The 26927-nt window shown below is 44.6% G+C and overlaps 1 protein-coding gene and 1 long non-coding RNA gene across 8 annotated transcripts in view; both read left to right on the top strand.

Annotated features, from left to right (window-relative positions):
- Nucleotides 1–26927, top strand: part of LOC120055015 (coagulation factor XIII B chain-like) — a 126071-nt gene that overhangs the window by 68963 nt on the left and 30181 nt on the right. For 2 of the 7 annotated variants that reach the window (XM_039002856.1, XM_039002855.1), the window contains exon 16: nucleotides 6136–6339. The exons of 3 other annotated variants lie outside the window; for them this stretch is intronic. In XM_039002856.1, the coding sequence (XP_038858784.1) occupies nucleotides 6136–6339 (204 nt within the window). Of the gene's footprint in view, nucleotides 1–6135; nucleotides 6340–6616; nucleotides 6650–7209; nucleotides 7425–13438; nucleotides 13545–26927 lie in introns of those variants that run through there. 2 more of the 7 variants (XM_039002858.1, XM_039002857.1) reach the window with 2 other exon arrangements.
- LOC120055019 lies at nucleotides 26118–26435 on the top strand. Its single transcript, XR_005477654.1, has 2 exons — nucleotides 26118–26286; nucleotides 26393–26435. It is a non-coding gene; the product is annotated as an uncharacterized LOC120055019 (long non-coding RNA).

Here is a 26927-nt window from a genome sequence, read left to right as displayed (position 1 = left end):
GTTTGGATTCTGACCTGGTTTATGAACTCTCACCTGTACCCGATCTGCCTTTTGCCTATCCCTTGGGTTAAAATAAATATCGGAGCTCAACCATCTGCCTCCTGTGTCTGCATATGGGTCTCGACTTGTGCCCTTATATTAATATGGTGTTGGTCCCCCCTTTGCTGCTATAACAGCCTCCACTCTACTGGGAAGGTTTTCCACTAGTTGGAAAATTGCTGCAGGGTCTTGCTTCCATTCAGCCACAAGAGCATCAGTGAGGTCTGATGTTGGGTGATTAGGCCTGGTTCGCATTCGGCATTCCAATTCATCCCAAAGGTGTTCAATGGGGTTGAGGTCAGGGCTCTGTGCAGGCCAGTCAAGTTCTTCCATACCGATCTTGATAAGCCCTTTCTTTACGGACCTCACTTTGCGCACTGTGTTTTTCAAATCCAATTTTATTGTTCATATACATATGGTTAGTAGATGTTATTGCAAGTGCAGCGAAATGCTTGTGCTTCTAGTTCCGACAGTGCAACAATATCTAAGAAGTAATCTAACAATTCCACAACAACTACCTAGTACACACAAATCTAAGTAAAGGGATGGAATAAGAATATGTACATATAAATATATGGATGAATAATGACCGAGCGGCGTATGTGTCACGATCGTCTTCTGGTGAATGAGTGGACCAAGTCGCAGCGTGAAGTGAATACATCTTCCTTTTTATTATACGAAGATGAACACGAACGAAACACTTTTACAAAACTAACAAAACAATAAACGACCGTGAAGCTACAAACGAAAGTGCACACACAAGCTACTAATGTTTAGACATAGACAATTACCCACAACCTGCCTAATGCCTATGGCTGCCTAAAATATGGCTCCCAATCAGAGACAATGATAGACAGCTGTCTCTGATTGAGAACCATTCAGGCAACCATAGACATACCTAGACACCTACACTAAACACAACCCCATAAACTCTACCAAAACCCCCTAGACACTACAACCACCCAAGACGAGACAAATACACACAACATCCCCCATGTCACACCCTGACCTAACTAAAATAATACAGAAAACAAAGATAACTAAGGCCAGGGCGTGACAGTACCCCCCCCCCCTCCCCCAAAGGTGCGGACTCCGGCCGCAAAACCTGACACAGAAGGGGAGGGTCCGGGTGGGCCTTCCTATGGCGGCGGCTCGGGTGCGGGACGTGGCCCCCACTCCACCATAGTCAATACCCGCTTTGGTGGCGCCTCTGAAACGGCGACCCTTGCAGCGAGTCCCGGACTGAAGACCATCCCAGAGGGCAGCTCCGGACTGATGGGCAGCTCCGGACTGAGGGGCAGCTCCGGACTGAGGGGCAGCTCTGGCAGATCCTGGCTGACTGACGGCTCTGGCAGATCCTGGCTGACTGACGGCTCTGGCAGATCCTGGCTGACTGACGGCTCTGGCAGATCCTGGCTGACTGACGGCTCTGGCAGATCCTGGCTGACTGGCGGCTCTGGCAGATCCTGGCTGACTGGCGGCTCTGGCAGATCCTGGCTGACTGGCGGCTCTGGCAGATCCTGGCTGACTGGCGGCTCTGGCAGATCCTGGCTGACTGGCGGCTCTGGCAGATCCTGGCTGGCGGACGGCTCTGGCGGCTCCTGACTGGCGGACGGTTCTGGCTGCTCCTGAATGGCGGACGGCTCTGGCTGCTCCTGACTGGCGGACGGCTCTGGCTGCTCCTGACTGGCGGACGGCTCTGGCTGCTCCTGACTGGCGGACGGCTCTGGCTGCTCCTGACTGGCGGACGGCTCTGGCTGCTCCTGACTGGCGGACGGCTCTGGCTGCTCCTGACTAGCGGACGACTCTAGCGGCTCCTGACTGACGGATGACTCTAGCGGCTCCTGACTGACGGGCGGCTTTGAAGGCTCAGGACAGACGGGCGGCTCAGACGGTGCTAGGCAGACGGACAGCTCAGACGGCGTTGGGCAGACGGGCAGTGCAGGCGACGTTGGGCAGACGGACAGCGCAGACTGCGCTGGGCAGACGGCAGACTCTGGCCGGCTGAGGCGCACAGTAGGCCTGGTGCGTGGTGCCGGAACTGGTGGTACCGGGCTAAGGACACGCACCTCAAGGCTAGTGCGGGGAGCAGCAACAGGACGCACAGGACTCTGGAGACGCACAGGAGGCTTGGTGCATGGTGCCGGAACTGGTGGTACCGGGCTGGAGACAAGCACCATAGGGCGAGTGCGTGGAGGAGGAACAGGGCTCTGGAGACACACTGGAAGCCTGGTGCGTGGTGTAGGCACTGGTGGTACTGGGCTGGGGCGGGGAGGCGGCGCCGGATATACCGGACCGTGCAGGCGTACTGGCTCCCTTGAGCACTGACCCTGCCCAACCTTACCTGGTTGAATGCTCCCCGTATCCCGACCAGTGCGGGGAGGTGGAATAACCCGCACTGGGCTGTGTTGGCGAACCGGGGACACCATGCGTAAGGCTGGTGCCATGTATGCCGGCCCGAGGAGACGCACTGGAGACCAGACGCGTTGAGCCGGCTTCATGGCACCTGGCTCAATGCCCAATCTAGCCCGGCCGATACGAGGAGTTGGTATGTACCGCACCGGGCTATGCACCCATACAGGAGACACCGTGCGCTCTACCGCATAACACGGTGTCTGCCCGTACTCTCGCACTCCACGGTAAGCACAGGGAGTTGGCGCAGGTCTCCTACCTGACTTCGCCACACTCCGTTGTAGCCTCCCCCCAATACATTTTTGGGTTTGACTCGCGGGCTTCCAGCCTCGCTTCCGTGCTGCCTCCTCATATCGCCTCCTCTCGGCTTTAGCTGCCTCCAGCTCTTCACGAGGGAGGCGATATTCTCCCGGTTGTGCCCAAGGTCCCTTACCATCCAGTATCTCCTCCCAAGTCCATGAATCCTGTGTATGTTGCTCCTGCTGCTGCTTGACACGCTGCTTGGTCCTGGTATGGTGGGTAATTCTGTCCCGATCGTCTTTAGGTGAAATGAGTGGACCAAGGCGCAGCGTGAAGTGAATACATCTTCCTTTTTATTATACGAAGATGAACACGAACGAAACACTTTTACAAAACTAACAAAACAATAAACGACCGTGAAGCTACAAACGAAAGTGCACACACAAGCTACTAACGTTTAGACATAGACAATTACCCACAACCTGCCTAATGCCTATGGCTGCCTAAAATATGGCTCCCAATCAGAGACAATGACAGACAGCTGTCTCTGATTGAGAACCATTCAGGCAACCATAGACATACCTAGACACCTACACTAAACACAACCCCATAAACTCTACCAAAACCCCCTAGACACTACAACCACCCAAGACGTGACAAATACACACAAACATCCCCCATGTCACACCCTGACCTAACTAAAATAATACAGAAAACAAAGATAACTAAGGCCAGGGCGTGACACTGGGCAAGATGCAATAGATGTATAAAATACAGTATTTACATATGGGATGAGTAATGCAAGATATGTAAACATCATTATTAAAGTGGCATTAATAAAAAGTGACTAGTGATCCATTTGTTAGAGTGGCAAATGATTTCAAGTCTGAATGTAGGCAGCAGCCTCTCTGTGTTAGTGATGGCTGTATAACAGTCTGATGACCTTGAGATAGAAGCTGTTTTTCAAACTCCTCTTGTCCAGATGGAATAGGGCAGTGTGCAGTGTGATGGCGATTGCATCTTCTGTGGACCTATTGGGGCGGTAAGGTGACAGGTAAGGTGGAGGTGATATGATCCTTGACTAGTCTCTCAAAGCACTTCATGATGACAGAAGTAAGTGCTACGGGGTGATAGTCATTTAGTTCAGTTACCTTTGCCTTCTTGGGTACAGGATCAATAGTGGCCATCTTGAAGCATCTGAGAACGCAGCTAGGGATGTCGTCTGGGCCGGCAGCCTTGCGAGGGATAACACATTTAAATGTCTTACTCACGTCGGCCATGGAGAAGGAGAACACACAGTCCTTGGGAGTAGGCTGCGTCGGTGGCACTGTATTATCCTCAAGGCGGAAAAAGAAAGTGTTTAGTTTGTCTGGAAGCAAGACGTCGGTGCCCGTGAAGTGGCTGGTTTTCTTTTTGTAGTCCGTGATTGTCTGTAGACCCAGCCACATACGTCTCGTGTCTGAGCCATTGAATTGTGACTCCACTTTGTCTTTATACTGACATTTCGCTGTCATATTGAAACAGGAAAGGGCCTTCCCCAAACTGTTGCCACAAAGTTGGAAGCACAGAATCGTCTAGAATGTAATTGTATGCTGTAGCATTAAGATTTCCCTTCACTTGAATAAAGGGGCCTAGCCCAAACCATGAAAAACAGCCCCAGACCATTATTGTTCCTCCACCAAACTTTAAAGTTGCCACTATGCATTGGGGCAGGTAGTGTTATCATGGCATCCACCAAACCTAGATTCGTCCGTCAGACTACCAGATGGTAAAACGTAATTCATGACTCCAGAGAACACATTTCCAATGCTCTAGAGACCAATGGTGGTGAGCTTTACATCACTCCAGCCGACGCTTGGCATTGTACATGGTGATCTTAGGCTGCTCGGCCAAGGAAACCCATTTCATGAAGCTCCCGACAAACAGTTCTTGTACTGACATTGCTTCCAGAGGCAGTTTGGAACTGATTGTTGATAACATGCAAAGAGCATGGAAAGTGGTCATCTTCTACAACAGATGGTGAAGGTATGTTCATACTGGAGTATATTGTAGTGTTATATATTGAGAGTGTATTGGTGTACAATATACATAGTTGAATCACTGTGTATTACTGTACAGGTCAAGAGAAAAAAGGAAAGGGGGATACCTAGTCGGTTGCGGTATGATTCATGCTAACATTAAACATCTGTATCATTGTAGGGATAACATATGGTGATCCACGTGACTCTCTTGTGAGTTTTCCCTACCACTGGCAGAGGGGTCAATTGAGAGAAACTCAGCGTTACAACTGTAAAACCGGATTTAAAACCACAAATCAGAGTCAAGACACTGATCCAGAAGGTTTAAGGCTACTGGAAAGATCAAGCATCAGATTTTAGCCTATTGTTTTATTCCCTATTTGATGATTTGGTGTGGAATTGGTAATGGCATGAACATTCACTCATTTTGCTCCGATTTGCTTTTCCAGATTTTGCTCTGTTCAGTGCTTTTACCAAACTGACAGCTTGGCCAAAATGTAATGATTTGGTAAATGCTTTGTAGAACAGGTCCTCTAAGTGCACTGTTAACTGAACGATGTGTCACAAAATGCGTTCTGTAATGTTTCATGCCATTGTTTCTCCCAGAAATAAAGGGAGCATGCATCATATTGAGGATATAAGGAGGAATAGACAGGTGTGTCACTGTGTATTACTGTACAGCAGGGGTGGAAAGAGTACTGTAAAATCCTACTCAAGTAGAAGTACAATTACTTTAATGAAATTGTAATCAAGTAGAAGTAAAAGTACTGGTGTAAAATACTACTCAAGTAAAAGTAAAAAGTAGCACATTTTAAAAGTACTAAGAGTAAAAGTGGGAACCAAATAGATTATACATGCATTAGCCCATACAAAGGCCCTGGAGGAAAAGCAACTTGCAAGAATGGAGAATGGCACATGCCAGTTGAGTGTAAATGTAAGTCTTACGTCTATGGTACTGTATTATCATGGTATGGTATTATCATACTGTATTATCATGGTATTCTACTGTATTATCATGGTACTGTAACATTGTAATGTATTTTCATGGTATTGTACTATCCTGGTACTGTATCTGTATTTTCATGGTACGGTATTATGATCCCTGTTTAATCTAGCAAGCTGTCCTGATCCCCCTCCTATTACTAATGGAGATTACACCAAGGAAAAGAGAGATGTTGAAGATGTTATTACAGAGGTGTCCTACAAATGCAGCAGATGGTATACTCTGAGTTTCACTGGCAGCATCTCATGTCTGAATGGAGAATGGCAGACCCCTCCAACGTGCAGAAGTAAGTTCATTTTTTTCAACTGGTCTGAACATGGTGTTATATCTACATGTCAAGTGTATATGACTATATAAATGTATGAATATGTACTGTACACTAAGGGAATAAAATAATGAATTACTGGGTTTCATTTCCATCAGGGCCTTGTGAGATTTCCATTTTTGATGCAGAGTACAATCTACAGAATTTACCCAAGAAAGAGAGTATTGCGCACGGTGAAAAAAAGACTCTTCATTGCAAAAAGGGATATTACCATGAATACAAACGTTTTCTACGGAATATAAAAAAATTTGAGGTGAAGTGTGATGATGGAGCGATACAGTATGGAGAACACATACCTATATGTAAGTTCATATCATGTAAAGGAACACCCATCAGTGTAAGATAGCCATTCTCTCAACATTAACAGGTTAACATCATCTAATATATGGAATGCATAAGTCCAGGATGCCCTGTGAGCCATCTACTGTAGATTAATACAATAGAAATGGATAGTATTTTCTCATTTTGATTGATTTTAATTTTAAAAAATTCAATCAACCTGTTTGATAATATTCAATGAGGCCACTATGTGTAACCTTCTGACTGTATAACCAAAATAATTTGTTCTTTGCTTTTTAGGTAGCCATCGTAGGTAGATGATGAACATAATGGGTAAGTTAAATTAACAAGGAGAATGGCATGTCCTAAAAATCACAAACCTGTAGTAGGAGTGAAGGCAGAGCAAATGTCTGAAGTCAAATATTATACACCGTATTATGAACAGTATTTTAACAGTATTATACACAGTTATCAACAGTATTATAAACAATTATGAAAAGTATAGAAACAGTATTATGAACCATAATATAAACTGAATTATAAAAAGCATTGTAAACAGTACTATAAACAGTATTATAAAAAGTATTATAAACAGTAATATGAACAGTGAGTGATGGCTTATCAGTGAAGCATAACAGAAACATGTTGGTGTATAACATCACATCAAGCAGTAATCATTTCTCTAATCATTGGCACACAGATAAAAGGTCACATGGTTAAACACTGTCTAATATCCTCTATAGTAGGAGTGGTCAGCAGTATTACGCCACAGACTCTGATCTATAGTATTAGTGATCGGCAGTATTACTCCACAGACTCTGATCTATAGTAGTAGTGATCAGCAGTGTTACTCCACAGACTGATTATCTTGTCATGTGATTTCATTCCTACAGAGTCATGATGTTCCCTCCATCAAATTCAAGAATCCTTACAAAGCCACCTTTATATGCAAGGAGACGACTCATTTGCTTTTGTGGTGTCTTTGTCGCTTGTTTAATTTAGGTTTAGAAGAAATGTGAGCCATCCAGTAATGGAATACATGTAGTGTCTTTTTCAACATTTGACATTTTATCATCATTGTAAAAAAATAACATTATCTTTCAAATCATATCAGTCTCAGCTTCACTATAATGACAGTACAGCTAGACTAAAATAGTACATTTGTTGTATTAGTACAAAGTGATGTGATTGTGTGAATATCCTATCAAGTTTATAAATTGCCTGGCTGGGCTGATGCGACAGTGGATTGTGCAGTCAGTTGGAACAGAGTAAATAGGCATTTTAACATCATAGATTTAGCCGGTGGTAGCTTGTGGAATAGACACCGGCTGGAATGCGGTCTTAACCAATCAGCATTCAGGATTAGACCAACACGCTCTATAATGTGTGAATATTCTCCTGTATCTCCCAGCTGTGTGATTCATTATCTGAAGGTGTAATAAGTGAACAACTGTTGTTATGATTGTCCTTATCAAGGAAGACAAAGTTGTGGAAAAGAGATGACACGTTGTCTCCATGAGTCTTTACAAAGCAGAATAAGATGATTTACAGATGTTAACCTAACAAATACACATTAAAGCTGACAAACTATTTCTCAGGTCAGTATCACCTGTCATTGTTCTTGTAAATCAGTTGTCTCTTATCATCCACCTATAGCTACTAGAGTAGATCTTCTCCAGCGTCTCAGGACAGCATAAGTAATGTCTCAGTTGGTCATGTTTTTCTTCTTGCCTCTGGCGACCTCAGCTTACTGGAAGTGATTACTGGAAACTGTCTTGAACAAACACATCCATATTTATTTGATTGTACAACATGAATGTGTTTTATTTCATTTAGTCTTTAGTTCATCTGGGAGTTTCATCAAGTATTTTACACGAAACTGAAGCCGCCTGACAATATCTATTAAAATGTCCCTGTGATGTTCCTTGCCATGTATTCCTGAACATTAAGGCAGGAATATTCACCAATTATATGCAAGCAAACATTTAATTCATAGGCTATTTAGTTGATAGGCTAATATTGGACAAACCCTTGCATGAGGGGCTCCGGAGTGGTGCAGCGGTCTAAGGCACTGCATCTCAGCGCTTGAGGCAGCACCCAGGTTCAATTCAAGGCTGTATCACAACAGGCAGTGGTAGGGAGTCACATAGGGCGGCGCACAATTGGCCCAGCGTCGTCCGGGTTTGCCCGGTGTAGGCCATCATTGTAAATAAGAATTTGTTCTTAACTGACATGTGTTACTTACACATCTTGGAGGGAACGCAACACCCTGCTACAACTCAAGTCCCCGTGGAGTGAAAGAGGTATGTGATTGTAGGTGCGGGTAAGGATGAAGGAGACTATATCCGTTTACAGGGAATTTATTTCCATAACACGGTAATGTGGGTAAAAGGGTCTGGATGGAGTTTGAGTCCTCTCCTACCCACTACTTACCTAACCTTTTAGAACCTCCTGGCGCGCTAACCAAAATACAGGGGGTGGTCCATCCAGGTCTTACCTAGTGTGCATAGACAGTAAATACTACAGGTTATGTATGCCCGCAGGGCTCTTGCCTAAACACTCCCAAGGTACCTTCCCCTTCCCCCCCTGGGAACAAATTAAACAGAATAATACAAACTTAGGGAACAATTTCAATAATCAACAACACTGAGTCCTATTAGCATACACATACTTTAGAAGTAGCAGCTACAAAACACTGTCAACAGAACTGTCACTGGGCAACAACCAACACAGGACTTCAAAGAAGCGTTCGCTTCCTGACACAGGAACACTGGCTTTTATCCAGCTGGAGAAGGAGTTGGTAATTGAAAACAGCTGTTTCCCCTGATGAGAGGGAGGGTTCAGAGCTCCAATCATCGATGGGGCCGACCAATCAGCTGCTTAGAATCCAGGAAGTAATTTCCTGAAATACACACATACAAACACATACAAACCCAAAACAACACAGAAACTGGGGAACGTAACAATTGCCAAGTAAAAAATAAAATCCGATATGGGGATGTGCTACTGAAATCAACAAGTAGCGGGAAACAACGCAATCTCAGAATGCAGAAATAGAATGTTCTATGGTATGTGAATGTTATACTCGTTTCAGGTCTTCGTTCAGTAGAATTAGATGAACACTTTTCCACAAAGGATTGGAAGACATTGGAAGGCTCTAGTTCTCTTCAAGTAGCCAAACAACAAAACTAAGCTGCTTAATTCAAATCAAAATCAAATCAAATTGTATTGTATTAGTCACATGTGCCGAATACAACAGGTGTAGGTAGACCTTACAGTGAAATGCTTACTTCCGAGCCCCTAACCGACAGTGCAGTTTAAAAAAATACTGATAAGAATAAGAGATAAAAGTAACAAGAAATTAATTAAAGAGGGGCAGTAAAAAATAACAATATTACAGGGGGGTGCCGCTACAGAGTCAATGTGCGGGGACACCGGTTAGTTGAGGTAGTATGTACATGTAGGTAGAGTTAATTAAAGTGACTATGCATAGATGACAACAGAGAGTGGCAGTGGTGTGGAGAGGGGAGGGGGGGGGGGGGGCAATGCGAATAGTCTGGGTAGCCATTTAACTAGATATTCAGGAGTCCTATGGCTTGGGGGTAGAAGCTGTTCAGAAGCCTCTTGGACCTAGACTTCGCGCTCCGATATCGCATGCCGCATGGTAGCAGAGAGAACTGTCTTTGACTAGGGTGGCTGGAGTCTTTGCCAATTTTCAGGGCCTTCCTCTGACACCGCCTGGTATAGAGGTCCTGGATGGCAGCAAGCTTGGCTCCAGTGATGTACTGGGCCATTTGCACTACACTCAGTCGTGCCTTGCGGTCGGAGGCCAAGCAGTTGCCATACCAGGCAGTGATGCAACCAGTCAGGGGGCTCTCGATGGTGCAGCTGTAGAACTTTTTGAGTATCTTGAGGAATTTGAAAAGATTCAAAACATTTAGAACCAGGAACAGATATAGCACTTGGTTCACTCCAGACCTGAGTGAACCAAGCACAAAAACATCGACCAGCACAAAAACATCCTGTGGCGTACAGCATTAGCATCGAATAGCCCCCGCGATATGTAACTTTTCAGGGAACTTAGGAACCAATATACACAGGCAGTTAGGAAAGCAAAGGCTAGCTTTTTCAAACAGAAATTTGCATCCTGTAGCACTAACTCCAAAAAGTTCTGGGACACTGTAAAGTCCATGGAGAATAAGAGCACCTCCTCCCAGCTGCCCACTGCACTGAGGCTAGGAAACACTGTCACCATCGATAAATCCACGATAATTGAGAATTTCAATAAGCATTTTTCTACGGCTGGCCATGCTTTCAACCTGGCTACCCCTATCCCGGTCAAGAGCCCTGGACCCCCCACAGCAACTTGCCCAAGCCTCCCCCATTTCTCCTTCACCCAAATCCAGATAGCTGATGTTCTGAAAGAGCTGCAAAATCTGGACCCCTACAAATCAGTGGGGCTAGACAATCTGGACCCTCTCTTTCTAAAATTATCCGCCGCAATTGTTGTACCCCCTATTACTGGCCTGTTCAGCCTCTCTTTCGTATCGTCTGAGATCCCCAAAGACTGGAAAGCTGCCGCAGTCATCCCCCTCTTCAAAGGGGGAGACACTCTAGACCCAAACTGTTAAAGACCTGTATCTATCCTAGCCTGCCTTTCTAAGGTCTTCGAAAGCCAAGTTAACAAATAGATCTCCAAACATTTCGAATCCCACCGTACCTTCTCCGCTATGCAATCTGGTTTCCGAGCTGGTCATTGGTGCACCTCAGCCACGCTCAAGGTCCTAAATGATATCATAACCGCCGTCGATAAAAGACAATACTGTGCAGCCGTATTCATCGACCTGGCCAAGGCTTTCGACTCTGTCAATCACCACATTCTTATCGGAAGACTCAATAGCCTTGGTTTCTCAAATGACTGCCTCGCCTGGTTCACCAACTACTTCTCAGACAGAGTTCAGTGTGTCAAATTGGAGGGCTTGTTGTCCGGACCTCTGGCAGTCTCAATGGGGGTGCCACAGGGGTTCAATTCTCGGGCCTTTTCTCTGTATACATCAATGATGTCGCTCTTGCTGCTGGTGAATCTCTGATCCACATCTACACAGACGACACCATTTTGTATACTTCTGCCCCTTCTTTGGACACTGTGTTAACTAACCTCCAGATGAGCTTCAATACCATACAACACTCCTTTCATGGCCTCCAACTGCTCTTAAATGCAAGTAAAACTAAATACATGCTCTTCAACCGATCGCTGCCTGCACCTGCACGTCTGTCCAGCATCACTGCTCTGGACGGTTCTGACTTAGAATATGTGGACAATTACAAATACCTAGGTGTCTGGTTAGACTGTAAACTCTCCTTCCAGACTCACATTAAGCATCTCCAATCCAAAATTAAATCTAGAATCGGCTTCCTATTTTGCAACAAAGCCTCCTTCACTCATGCTGCCAATCATACCCTCGTAAAACTGACTATCCTACCAATCCTTGACTTCGGAGATGTCATTTATAAAATAGCCTCCAACACTCTACTCAGCAAATTGGATGCAGTCTATCACAGTGCCATCCGTTTTGTCACCGAAGCCCCATATACTACCCACCACTGTGACCTGTACTCTCTCGTTGGCTGGACCTCGCTTCATATTCGTCGCCAAACCCACTGGCTCCAGGTCATCTATAAGTCTTTTCTAGGTAAAGCCCCGCCTTATCTCAGTTCACTAGTAACCATAGCAGCACCCACCCGTGGCACGCGCTCTAGCAGGTATCTTTCACTGGTCCTCCCCCAAAGCCTATTCCTCATTTGGCCACATTTCCTTCCAGTTCTCTGCTGCCAATGACTGGAACGAATTGCAAAAATCACTGAAGCTGGAGACTCATATCTCCCTCACTAACTTTAAGCATCAGCTTTCAGAGCAGCTCACAGATCACTGCACCTGTACATAGCCCATCTGTAAATAGCCTATCCAACTACCTCATCCCCATATTGTTATTCATTTTTTTATTTGTTTCTCCTTTGCCCTCCAGTATCTCTACTTGCACATTGCGGCTGGCTTCCGGGTTGGATGCGCGCTGTGTTAAGAAGCAGTGCGGCTAGGTTGGGTTGTGTTTCGGAGGACGCATGGCTTTCGACCTTCGTCTCTCCCGAGCCCGTACGGGAGTTGTAGCGATGAGACAAGATAGTAACTACTAACAATTGGATACCACGAAATTGGGGAGAAAAAGGGGGTAAAATTCAAAAATATATATTTTAATAATAATAATGTGAATGTGTTAGGAGTTCTCCAAAACAACAGCACCATGACGTATGGACACAGGCTACAGTTTGAGTGCAGCAACGCTAGACACGTTCTGAATGGGGAATCAGAGGTCGTCTGATCAACCAATGGACAGTGGGGTCACTCCTTTCCACTTTGTGACGGTAAATTGTATTTGTATTGATTTAGCACATTGGGAAAATAATGCAACACAACCAAGTTATTTATTGTTTAAAGTAGATTTACAATTATCTACAACTCATACACAATATTAAGCAAAATAAAGCATTTCAGAAAGGGTAGGGAAGATTTCTGGAAAGTTTGCTATTCTTGCTGGGAATGAAAGCAGCTGGGTACATTTTATCACTAGTACTTTTATGACCTCACTCATGTCTTCCTAGAGCCCAAGGATTTCTGTGAACCACCTCCACATCTCATAAACGGAGACACGAAGGGCCGTACCAGAGAATGTTACAGAAACAGAGAATCAGTTCATTATGACTGCCAGTCTTACTACACCCTTAATAGCCTTTCATCCTCCAAGACGTGTCGTAACGGGATCTGGGTTGGAGAGATGACATGCCTGAATTAGTTATATCTCTGAAACAACGTTTACCTGATTCATATCCAATCACTCGCTCACATCCCTATCCTATGCCCATGCTCACTCCCATTCACAGATCATGGTGGATTGTTAGGATCAATTCCCTTTCAAAGCCCCCCTGTGATCTCTGACTAGCCAGTGGAGATAATAAGGGCCTAGGGATTGGAGTGAGGGAGAAAATTGGAACGGAGCCCAACTGCAATGCCACCTGATCTTCAGGACATATTCACACACTGATTCCTGTACCATCTTCTCGTTTCAGAACTCGGGGCCCTTGTAACCTTATCCAGTTTGGGATGAACAGCTGATGAACACACAGAACATCCAATGAGCATATTGGACGGAAAATAAAAAGACACTATTTACCACATGGGGATCATATCTCTGTTAAGTGTGCTGGTCATAGTAGACTTAGCCCAGGTAGTGTTGGTTTTCATCAGCAGTGTATACATGGGATCATATCACTGTTAAGTGTACTGGTCATAGTAGACTTAGCCAGGTAGTGTTGGTTTTCATCAGCAGTGTATACATGGGATCATATCTCTGTTAAGTGTGCTGGTCATAGTAGACTTAGCCAGGTAGTGTTGGTTTTCATCAGCAGTGTATACATGGGATCAAATCACTGTTAAGTGTGCTGGTCATAGTAGACTTAGCCCAGGTAGTGTTGGTTTTCATCAGCAGTGTATACATGGGGTCATGACTTTGCCTCTTTGCCCATATTGATCTCAGCTTACGGAAAGTGATGGCTACTGGTTGGACGAACATGTAAATGAATAATCCCTGTCAATAGTTTGCTCAAATTATTTACAGAGTCATGGTTTCATGATTGTCCATCATTAAATAAAGTGCCTCTGGTTCATATTTACTCATCTACTCTTTAGTTCATTGTTATCTGGGAATATTATCATCAGGTATGTTTTACAATATTGAAGCAGCCAGACAATATCTATCAAAAATATTCCTGTGGTGTTCTTTGCCCTGCATTTCAACTACCTCATCGTCACTGAGTGAATCTTGAACATTAAGGCAGGAATATTGACTTTCAATTCTCAAATGCAAGAAAACGTTTTAATGTTTTGTTTAGTTGGTAAGGTAATATGGGCTAAACCCTGGCATGCTCCCGAGGTGTAGAAATTGATTTTGACCTTCCCATTTCGCCCCTGGAAAACATGGCTTTATGGGAAACAGTGATTTTGCCTTACTGGAACAAACATTCTGAAGGCCATGTCCATAGACAGTTAACCAGACTTATGTAAGGGTTGTGTAAGTACAGTATTTGTTGTTCAACATCTTTTGTGATTCAATAATGACCATACAAATGTTTTAATGGAGCCTATCAGCATTCAAACTAACTGTAGCCCTCACAAGCCTTAACCTCACTGGTAGATGAGGCTAGCTCTAAACTATCCTCAGCCACAAGTCTTAACCTCACTGGTAGATGAGGCTAGCTCTAAACTATCCTCAGCCACAAGCCTTAACCTCACTGGTAGATGAGGCTAGCTCTAAACTATCCTCAGCCACAAGCCTTAACCTCACTGGTAGATGAGGCTAGCTCTAAACTATCCACAGCCACAAGCCTTAACCTCACTGGTAGATGAGGCTAGCTCAAAACTATCCTCAGCCACAAGCCTTAACCTCACTGGTAGATGAGGCTAGCTCTAAACTATCCTCAGCCACAAGCCTTAACCTCACTGGTAGATGAGGCTAGCTCTAAACTATCCTCAGCCACAAGCCTTAACCTCACTGGTAGATGAGGCTAGCTCTAAACTATCCTCAGCCACAAGCCTTAACCTCACTGGTAGATGAGGCTAGCTCTAAACTATCCACAGCCACAAGCCTTAACCTCACTGGTAGATGAGGCTAGCTCTAAACTATCCTCAGCCACAAGCCTTAACCTCACTGGTAGATGAGGCTAGCTCTAAACTATCCACAGCCACAAGCCTTAACCTCACTGGTAGATGAGGCTAGCTCTAAACTATCCTCAGCCACAAGCCTTAACCTCACTGGTAGATGAGGCTAGCTCTAAACTATCCTCAGCCAGAAGCCTTAACCTCACTGGTAGATGAGGCTAGCTCTAAACTATCCTCAGCCACAAGCCTTAACCTCACTGGTAGATGAGGCTAGCTCTAAACTATCCTCAGCCACAAGCCTTAACCTCACTGGTAGATGAGGCTAGCTCTAAACTATCCTCAGCCACAAGCCTTAACCTCACTGGTAGATGAGGCTAGCTCTAAACTATCCTCAGCCACAAGCCTTAACCTCACTGGTAGATGAGGCTAGCTCTAAACTATCCTCAGCCACAAGCCTTAACCTCACTGGTAGATGAGGCTAGCTCTTAACCTACAGTATGTATATTAGAATATTGTAGATATGTATGTATATTATTTAGCTAAAACAATAATTGCAACACTAGTGGAAGAACAAGTATAGTATAATATAGTTTAGTTTTACATTTTGTACCTTTTGGGGGGGTTTAACAGGAAAAAAAGACACAAACCAACAGAGATTCCACTAATACACATGCATCCTCCCACCTACTTCCCTCCACAGGACCTTACTTGAGTACATACAGTGTCAAAGTAGTGATTTTAAGCTGTCGAGTTGTATTCCAAATGTCAATATTGTCTGATTTTGCATCATGCAGTTGAGAGATGGACAGTTCAAGTTGAGCAATGTCTATGAATGAGGAAATTGCTGACATGGCAGAGTGTGTGGGGCTTGCCATTGTAAGGCAACCATTCTCTTGGCTGCTGTTAGGCCAGCAAGACAAATCCTTCTTTGCCTGTATATTAGGTTCAGTCATCATTAAGCAGAAGCACATTGGAAAGACAATAGTATAGTATATACAGTATAGTTCAACATACTACAAATGTTTTATTTATTTCACCTTTATTTAACCAGGTAGGCCAGTTGAGAACAAGTTCTCATTTACAACTGCGACCTGGCCAAGATAAAGCAAAGCAGTGCAAAAAAAACAACAACACAGAGTTACACATAAACAAACATACAGTCAATAACACAATAGAAAAATGTAAATGTATGTACAGTGTGTGCAAATGTAGAAGAGTAGGGAGGTAAGGCAATAAATAGGCCATAGAGGCTAAATAATTACAATTTCGCATTAACACTGGAGTGATAGATGTGCAGATGATGATGTGCAAGTAGAGATACTGGGGTGAAATAGAGCAAGAGGATAAATAACAATATGGGGATGAGGTAGTTGGGTGTGCTATTTACAGATTTGCTGTGTATAGGTACAGTGATCGGTAAGCTGCTCTGACAGCTGATGCTTAAAGTTAGAGAGGGAGATATACGACTCCAGCTTCAGTGATTATTGCAATTGGTTCCAGTCATTGGCAGCAGAGAACGGGAAGGAAAGGTGGCCAAAGGAAGTGTTGACTTTGGGGATGACCAGTGAAATATACCTGCTGGAGCGCGTGCTACTGGTGGGTGTAGCTATGGTGACCAGTGAGCTGAGATAAGGCGGGGCTTTACCTAGCAAAGACTTATAGATTACCTGGTGCCAGTGGGTTTGGCGATGAGTATGTAGTGAGGGCCAGCCAACGAGAGCATACAGGTCGCAGTGGTGGGTAGTATACGGGGCTTTGGTGACAAAACGGATGGCACTGTGATAAACTACATCCAGTTTGCTGAGTAACACATTGTATTCTTTACACATGTCTAAACAATATTAGGTAACACATTGGTTCCTTCATACAGTACGTGATGACAGTCCATGGTGACATCTGCTTCATGGCCATCAGGCAGCTCCAGTAGCTTTAATCCAGGGCTTGAGTTCAATGGGGGTGTTGCCGTATAAGATGAGTCTCTGGCAGAGGAACATCTGCATACAGTCTAGCCACACCCACCACTTCCTCCCTGCCTTTGACTGGGCCTTGCTGCTCTCTAGCTGCTTGTGGCTGGGGCCTCTTCCTGTCCTTCTTCCACTTCTTCTTCCTTGTTTCAGTGTTTCCAGAGTTCTGCTGGGAGACTGGAGGAGTCATCAGGTCATATTAACCAGGCTCAGTCACGACAGAAGTGGTGTCGGCCTCATAGACCTTAAGCACCAACTGTTGGGGCCTCTTGCAGAAGAATTGTACTCTTGAAAAGACATGGTTATGGTGTTACCATTGTAAAAATGTATGGAAGTGATGTAGGGCAACATGCCATTGTTGGTAAAGGTGTCAACCGATTGGGACATAAGTGTTTAGAGACACACTAGTGCATTTTTTAGGGACAATGAGGGACATATTTTTTAGAGGAATAGGAGCTTATTTTGAGAATCGTTCTCATACACAATAACACAAAACCCTTTTCTCATCTCAAAGACTTATCTGTAAACCTCACCCTGCCCATTGACTTTGACAGATCATTCTTGCCAATAGAAGCTCTTGGCATGGATTTTTGGGGCCATGTTTTTGTATTGTGTTTTGAGAATCTGCAGAGAGAAGAATGAGGTGGTTGTGTCATTACTGTTTTTTTGTGTTTTTTCAGTGTCCCTTGTTCTCTTTTGTCCCACAATCTTGTTGTGCACCATAACCGCAAGGTGTGCCCCTTCCCTCATGCTGGTGAACCCAAAATGCTGCCGCTTTAGGGCATTTTTCAGCAGAGCACTGAGGAAGGACTCCAGATGACCTGAGTTTTACAAAGAGAAAAGGTAAAAAGAGAAAGGGGTGAGACTTGTTTGATGACATGGTCTGGAAGGTACTCTGTGGTCCTCAGGATACATCCAACCACATCCAACCACCTGTAACCCCAAGCTCGTTCCAGCTTGTTGTTTGGATCATTTTGATGTTTGTTAAATATCAAACGAGCTTGGGGTTACAGGTGATCATATAGAACGAGCTTGGGGTTACAGGTGGTCATATAGAATGAGCTTGGGGTTACAGGTGGTCATATAGAATGAGCTTGGGGTTGCAGGTGGTCGTATAGAACGAGCTTGGGGTTGCAGGTGGTCATATCAAACGAGCTTGGGGTTGCAGGTGGTCATATCAAACGAGCTTGGGGTTGCAGGTGGTCATATCAAACGAGCTTGGGGTTGCAGGTGGTCATATCAAACGAGCTTGGGGTTGCAGGTGGTCATATCGAACGAGCTTGGGGTTACAGGTGGTCATATCAAACGAGCTTGGGGTTGCAGGTGGTCATATAGAACGAGCTTGGGGTTGCAGGTGGTCATATCAAACGAGCTTGGGGTTGCAGGTGGTCATATAGAATGAGCTTGGGGTTACAGGTGGTCATATAGAATGAGCTTGGGGTTGCAGGTGGTCATATCGAACGAGCTTGGGGTTGCAGGTGGTCATATAGAATGAGCTTGGGGTTACAGGTGGTCATATAGAATGAGCTTGGGGTTACAGGTTGTTGGATGTAGCCTGAAGACCAAAGAGTATCTTTCAGATCATATAGTACTGACAATATGTGTGGCAGATCCAGGGTGAAATTTCCCTTTAAGGCGTGACCAGGCCCTCTAGTGGCCTGGGCCTGTAACTGTATGTTGTTTTCTCTTCAGCTGTGCTGAAATACTTTAGTAGTTAGTTATCCTGGCAGACACTGAGGTCCTTCTGCTGCTTAGCAATATCTTTATCTTTCTAGGGATTTATAGCATTATATTTTTCATGTGGCGCATATATATACGTGTCAAAAGAAATTAGGTTCTATTCAACCAAAAATGAAACCTTTTATAATTTAAAGCAAAGGCTATAGCAACACAAAATGTCTTGGAAAGAATAATTAGCCCATTGCTAGAGGTGATGACACAGCAGTCCAATCACTGTATGTCCATGTTTTGGAGGGCACTTCCACCACCCATAGCCTTTTTCTATTTTGCCTTGTCACAAAAACTGTGTGATATTTCCTGTGATTCTACTTCAATAGATTGAAATCAATATGTTTGAGTATTCCAGTATTTTGGATCAGTCCCCCACTCTTCAGTGCTCCCTGGGGGCTGGAACTCTGTAGACAAACATTAACTTTGGGATAGACACTGTTTATTTATGTTCTCCTCTTTCCATTTTAACAGCATCTACCATTTGATCGACATGAAATCATCTCTGACTCTGCTGTGTCTGGTGGTATGGGTGAATGTGGATGGTTCATCAGCTCAGACAGGTAAGGATGTGTTTTCCTTCACTTTCTCACATGCTTCTAGTGCCCACATTGGGTTAGTATTCACCAGTTGCTCTGTAAGACTCTGACTAGACTATACAAAGTGAGCAAAAGTAACTGATGTGTTTGTTTGCTACTTTTATCAAATGCTGCACAACAAAATCAAATCCAATTTTATTTGTCATATGCGGCAAATACAACAGGCTTAGACCTTACCGTGAAATGCTTACTTACGAGCCCTTTTAACCAACAATGCAGAGTTATGTGCTAAATAAACTAAAGGAAAATGGTGTACATAAAATAACAATAAAGAGGCTATAAACAAGGGGTACCAGTACCAAGTCAATGTGTAGGGGTACGGGGTAGTGTAGGTAATGAAGGTAATATTTACATGTACAGTAGGTAGGGGTAAAGTGACTATGATAATAAACAGAGTAGCAACAGCGTACGTGAACAGTGTGAATTAATGTGTGTGTGTGTGTGTGTGTGTGTGTGTGTGTGTGTGTGTGTGTGTGTGTGTGTGTGTGTGTGTGTGTGTGTGTGTGTGTGTGTGTGTGTGTGTGTGTGTGTGTGTGTGTGTGTGTGTGTGTGTGTGTGTGTGTGTATGATGAAAATATGCATATGTGTGTGTCCGTGTGTGTGTGTGTGTGTGTGTTGGTGTGTCAATGTAGTATGTGTAAGTGTGTGGTTATATTCCAGTGAGTTTACATCGAGCCTGTGCAAGAGAGTCAGTGCAAAGAAATAAGTTTAAAAAATAATCAAATAAGTGGGTCAATGCAAATAGTCTTTGGTAGCCATTTCATTAACTGTTCAGCAGTCTTATGGCTTGGGGGTAGAAGCTGTTAAAGGAGCCTTTTGGTCCTAGACTTGTCGCTCCAGTACCGCTTGCCGTGCGGTAGCAGAGAGAACAGTCTATGACTTGGGTGGCAGGAATCATTGACAATTTTTAGGGCCGTATAGAGGTCCTGGATGTCAGGGAGCTAAGCCCCAGTGATGTACTTGGCCATACGTACTACTCTCTGTAGCACCTTGCGGTCGGATGCCTAGTAGTTGCCATACCAAGTTGTGATGAAACCAGTCAGGATGCTCTCGATGGAGCAGCTGTTTAACGTTTTTGAGGATCCAGAGCCCTACTCACAACTTTTCTTGTGTGTTTGGACCATAATAGGTCCTTTGTGGTGTGGACGCCAAGGAACTTGAAGCTCTCGACCTCCACTCCAGTCCCATGGATGTGAATGGGACGTGCTCGGCACTCCTTTTCCTGTAGTTCACAATACGCTTGTTTGTCTTGCTCACATTGAGGTAGAGGTTGTAGTCCTGGCACAACACTGCCAGGTCTCTGACCTCCTCCCTATAGGCTCATGATCGGTGATCAGGCCTACCACCATGTGTCATCGGCATACTTAACGATGGTGTTGGAGTTATGCGTGGCCACACAGTCTTTGGTGAATAGGGAGTACATGAGGGGACAAAGCACACACCCCTGAGGGGCCCCCGTGTTGAGGGTCAGTGTGGCGAATGTGTTATGCCTACCCTTACAACCTGGGGGCGGCCCCTCTCCGGAAGTCCAGGATCCAGTTGCAGGAAGGAGGTGTTCAGTGAAGAGTGAAGAGCTTGGAGCTTGGAGCTTAGAGGGCACTATGGTGTTGAACGCTGAGCTGTAGTCAATGAACAGCATTCTCACATAGGTGTTCCTTTTGTCCAGGTGGGAAATGGCAGTCATCTGTTGATCTGTTTGGGTGGTATTTGAATTGGAGTGGGTCCAGGGTTTCTGAGATGATGGTGTTCATGTGAGCCATGATCACCCTTTCAAAGTATTTTATGGCTACAGATGTGAGTGCGGTAGTCATTTAGGCAGGTTACCTTGGCGTTCTTGGGCACAGAGACTATGGTGGTCTTCTTGAAACCAGAAGAATATGGACAACAGCTCGTCAAACATCTCATTAGAAAATCGTTAAATGTCACACCCTGATCTGTTTCACCTGTCCTTGTGCTTGTCTCCACCCTCTCAAGGTGTCACTCATTATCCCCGGTGTATTTATACCTGTGTTTTCTGTTTCTCTGTGCCAGTTCGTCTTGTTTGCCAAGTCAACCAGCGTTTATCTCCTCGCTCCTATTTTTCCCCAGTCTCTGTTTTTCCTCGTCCACCTGGTTTTGACCCTTGCCTGTCCTGACACCAAACCCGCCTGCCTGACCATTCTTCCTGCCCTGACCTCAAGCCTGCCTAACGCCTTGTACTGTTTGGAGTTGGACCTGAATACTGAACCCCTGCCTGTCCTGACCTCAAGACTGTCTAACGCCCTGTAGTGTTTGGATTCTGACCTGGTTTATGAACTCTCACCTATACCCAACCTGCCTTTTACCTACCCCTTGGGTTATAATAAATATCAGAGCTCAACCATCTGCCTGTGTCTGCATATGGGTCTCGCCTTGTGCCCTTATATTAATATGGTGTTGGTCCCCCCTTTGCTGCTATAACAGCCTCCACTCTACTGGGAAGGTTTTCCACTAGTTGGAAAATTGCTGCAGGGTCTTGCTTCCATTCAGCCACAAGAGCATTAGTGAGGTCTGATGTTGGGCGATTAGGCCTGGTTCGCATTCGGCATTCCAGTCAAGTTCTTCCATACCGATCTCGGTAAACCCATTCTTTATGGACCTAGCATTGTGCATTGTATTTGTCAAATCAAATCAATTTTTTTTGGTCACATACACATGGTTAGCAGATGTTATTGAAAGTGTAGCGAAATGCTTGTGTTTCTAGTTCTGACAGCGCAACAATATCTAAGAAGTAATCTAACAATTACACAACAACTACCTAATACACACACATCTAAGTAAAGAGATGGAATAAGAATATGTACATATAAATATATGGATGAGCGATGACCGAGCGGCGTAGGCAAGATGCAGTAGATGGTATAAAAGAAGTATATGCATATGAGATGAGTAATCCAAGATGTGTAACATCATTATTAAAGCGGCATTAATAAAGTGACTAGTGATCCATTTGTTAGGGTGGGAAATTATTTCAAGTCTGTATCTAGACAGTAGCCTCTCTGTGTTAGTGATGGCTGTATAACAGTCTGATGGCCTGAGATAGAAGCTGTTTTTCAGACTCTCAGCCCGAGCTTTGATGCACACCTTCTGGATGGTAGCGGGGTGAACAGGCAGTGACTCGGGTGGTTGTTATCCTTGATGATCTTTTTGGCCTTCCTGTGACATTGGGTGCTGTAGGTGTATTGGTGTGCAGGTAGCTTGTCCCCGGTGATGTGTTGTGTTGTGCAGACCCCACCACCCTCTGGAGAGCCCTGCTGTTGAGGGCGGTGCAGTTGCAGTACCAGGTTGTGATACAGCCCAACAGAATGCTCTCAATTGTGCATCTGTAACAGTTTGTGAGGGTTTTAGGTGACAAGCCAAATTTCTTCAGCCTCCTGAGGAGGCTGGCGCTGTTGGGCCTTCTTCACCACACTGTGTGGGTGGACCATTTCAGTTTGTCTGTGATGTGTATGCCGAGGAACTTAAAACTTTCCATCTTGTCCACTACTGTCCCATCGATGTGGATAGGGGGGGAGCTCCCTCTGCTGTTTCCTGAAGTCCACGATCATCTCCTTTGTTTTGTTGACGTTGAGTGAAAGGTTGTTTTCCTGACACCACACTCCCAGTGCCCTCACCTCCTCCCTATAGGCTGTCGCGTCGTTGTTGGTGATCAAGCCTACTACTGTTATGTTGTCTGCAAACATGATGATCAAGTTGGAGGCGTGCATGGTCACACAGTCATGGGTGAACAGGGAGTATAGGAGGGGGCTGAGCACGCACCCTTATGGGGCTCCAGTGGATCAGCGAAGTGTAGATGTTGTTTCCTACCTTCACCACCTGGGGACAAACCATCAGGAAGTCCAGGACCCAATCGCACAGGGCGGGTTGAGACCCAGGGCCTCAAGCCTAATGATGAGCTAGGAGGGTACTATGGTGTTGAATGCTGAGCTGTAGTCAATGAACAGCATTCTTACATAGGTATTCCTCTTGTCCAGATGGGATAGGGCAGTGTGCAGTGTGATGGCGATTGCATCTTCTGTGGACCTATTGGGGCGGTAAGGTGACAGGTAAGGTGGAGGTGATATGATCCTTGACTAGTCTCTCAAAGCACTTCATGATGACAGAAGTAGGTGCTACTTGACTATAGTGACTATAGTGACTATAGTCATTTAGTTCAGTTACCTTTGCCTTCTTGGGTACAGGATCAATAGTGGCCATCTTGAAGCATGTTGGGACAGAAAACTGGGATAGGGAGAGATTGAATATGTCCGTAAACACATCAGCCAGCTGGTCTGTGCATGCTCTGAGGACGCGGCTAGGGATACCGTCTGGGCCGGCAGCCTTGCGAGGGATAACTCATTTAAATGTCTTACCCACGTCGGCCATGGAGAAGGAGAACACATAGTCCTTGGGAGTAGGCCGCGTCGGTGGCACTGTATTATCCTCAAAGCGGACAAAGAAGGTGTTTAGTTTGTCTGGAAGCAAGACGTCGGTGTCCGTGAAGTGGCTGGTTTTCTTGTTGTAGTCCGTGATTGTCTGTAGACCCTGCCACATACGTCTCGTGTCTGAGCCATTGAATTGCTGTCATGCTGAAACAGGAAAGGGCCTTCCCCAAACTGTTGCCACAAAGTTGGAAGCACAGAATCGTCTATAATGCAATTGTATGCTGTAGCATTTAGATTTCCCTTCACTGGAACAAAAGGGGCCTAGCCCTAACCATGAAAAACAGCCCCAGACCATTATTCTTCCTCCACCAAACTTTAAAGTTGCCACTATGCATTGGGGAAGGTAGTGTTATCATGGCATCCGCCAAACCTAGATTCGTCCGTCAGACTACCAGATGGTGAAACGTGACTCCAGAGAACGCATTTCCACTGCTCCAGAGTCCAATGGCGGTGAGCTTTACACCACTCCAGCCGACGCTTGGCATTGTACATGGTGATCTTAGGCTTGTGTGCGACTGCTCGGCCAAGGAAACCCATTTTACGAAACCCTGGACGAACAGTTCTTGTGCTGACGTTGCTTCCAGAGGCAGTTTGGAACTAAGTACTGAGTGTTGCAACGTAGCGCTTCAGCACTCAGCGGTCCCGCCCTATGATGGTGCCACGTTAAAAGTCACTGAGCTTTTCAGTAAGGCCATTCTACTGCCAATTTTTGTCTATGGAGATTGCATTGCTATGTGGTCAATTTTATACACCTATCAGCAACAGGTGTTGCTGAAATAGCCGAATCCACTCATTTGAAGCGGTGTCCACATACTTTTGTATATATAGTGTATTACAAACTGGGTCAGGGAGAGCATGAAAATGTCAGTGAAGACACTTGCCAGCTGGTCAGCTCTTAATATGAGTATGCGTCCTGGTAATCCGTCTGAATGTTAACGTGTTTAAAGGTCTTAGTCACATCGGCTACGGAGGGAGTGCAATCACACACTCGTCCAGAACAGCTGGTGCTCTCATGCATTGTTCAGTGTTGCTTGCCTCAAAATGAACACAGAATGCATTTAACTCGTCTGATAGGCTTAAGTCACTGGGCAGCTCACGGCTGGGTTTCTCTTTGTAATCCGTGATAGTTTGCAAGCCCTGCTATATATAACGAGGGTCAGAGCCGGTGTAGTGGGATTCAATCTTAATCCTGTATTGACGCTTTGCCTGTTTGATTGTTGGGCCAAGGTGGAGGCCTTTGGCAAAGGCTCACATAGTCTGGTAAACAGAACACATTGTCAATTGCTTGTTGGTTCAGGGACATCAAAAGGCTCACACTATCTGATGGGATGATGGGTACTGAGAGGTGTAGGGCAACCCAGCCCCCGAAGTCTCTTATCAACACTCTATGCAATAGGCTTTATTGTCTTCTCAGGAATTCAGCATTCTCTGTGTTGATATCTCAAGCCTCTATCTGTCTCACCTCTGAGAAGCAGTAATACTATTGGTCAACAACTCAAATAATTCAGATGTTATGAAGGGTCTTAGATTCATTGTCCCTTTTTTTTGCTCCTGACCTGTGCTTGTGAGATACACCCTCGCTCTTTCTTTCTCTCTCCCTCTCCCATGATCTATTGGTCATGGCACAAGCCATGGTCTCTCTGATCATGCCTAGAATAATGCCTTGTAATGTCAATATTGCCTTCTAACTTAAGATGTATGTTAATCCATTCATTTCACAACGTAATTAAATACTTGCCTTTTGATTTAGATAATTCTCCGACCATTCTTTTTTATTAAAAACAAAACAATATGTTTTAAGTGAGAATAGGCATTGGTGTGAAGTCGAAAAAGAAAGGAAATTCACATGAGCACAACAATGCTTATTCCACCCATGCTCTCCCAAGTTTTTCCAGCACACAACTTTTGACATTTTAAGTCTTCTGGGTAACTCATGTTTTTAAGTTACATTTTTTTTAACCATTTGTTAACATATTATAGAAAGCTACTAACAAAATGTTTTTTTAAATGTTGTCTCCAAAATGCAGAAGTGAAATGTAAATTATCATTGCCACCAACAAGAGGAACCAGTTACACACCTGCTGGCAGAAATCTGTTCTTGCCTGGTGAAAGGCTGAAGGTGACCTGTACCTCAGGATTCTGGAACTTTTTCTCACGTCAGACTGATGATACAATAACATGCAAAGAGGACGGACAATGGTCATCTTCTACAGATTGTGAACGTATGTTCATACTGGAGAGTATATTGTAGTATGATATATTGAGTGTATTGGGGTATACACAGGTGAATCACTGTGTATTACTGTACAGGTTTGATTCATGCTGACACTAAACATCTCTATCATTGTAGGGATAACATGTGGTGATCCACGTGACCCTCTTGTGAGTTCTCCCTACCGCTGGCAGCGGGGTCAATTGAGAGAAACTCAGCGTTACAACTGTAAAACCGGATTTAAAACCACAAATACCCGGGGTGTTGCCACATGCACAAGTGATGGCTCCTGGACTCCAGACCCACTCTGTGAAGGTGCAGTTTTCTGAAGGAAGCCATCTTTGAATATCACTGTGGTTTGATTACCTTGTGCTCCGATGTTAGTTTGGACTGCATCAGAATTACGTTGTTTGTCTTTCAGAGATAACATGTGACAAGCCAGATATCCTAAATGCTGTGATTAACCTCTAACACCTCCCAAACCCGGATCCGGGATCCCCCCCATCAAAAAAGCTGACTAGCATAGCCTAGCCTAAAGCCACAGGGATATCATATAATAAAATGTTCATGAAATCACAAGTCCAAGACACCAAATGAAAGATACACATCTTGTGAATCCAGCCATCATTTCTGATTTTTTAAATGTTTTACAGGGAAGACACAATATGTAAATCTATTAGCTAACCACGTTAGCAAAAGACACCACTTTTTTACTCCACCATTTTTTTACTCCATCAGTAGCTATCACAAATTCGACCAAATAAAGATATAAATAGCCACTAACCAAGAAACAACTTCATCAGATGACAGTCTGATAACATATTTATTGTATAGCATATGTTTTGTTAGAAAAATGTGCATATTTCAGGTATAAATCATAGTTTACCATTGCAGCCACCATCACAACTCTCACCAAAGCGACTAGAATAACTACAGAGAGCAACGTGAATTAGCTA

Source organism: Salvelinus namaycush, chromosome 10 (assembly GCF_016432855.1).
Source record: "Salvelinus namaycush isolate Seneca chromosome 10, SaNama_1.0, whole genome shotgun sequence".
In the NCBI taxonomy this organism is placed as follows: domain Eukaryota; kingdom Metazoa; phylum Chordata; class Actinopteri; order Salmoniformes; family Salmonidae; genus Salvelinus; species Salvelinus namaycush.
The sequence above is the reverse complement of the archived record's forward strand: the minus strand, read 5'-3'. Positions and strand labels throughout refer to the sequence as shown.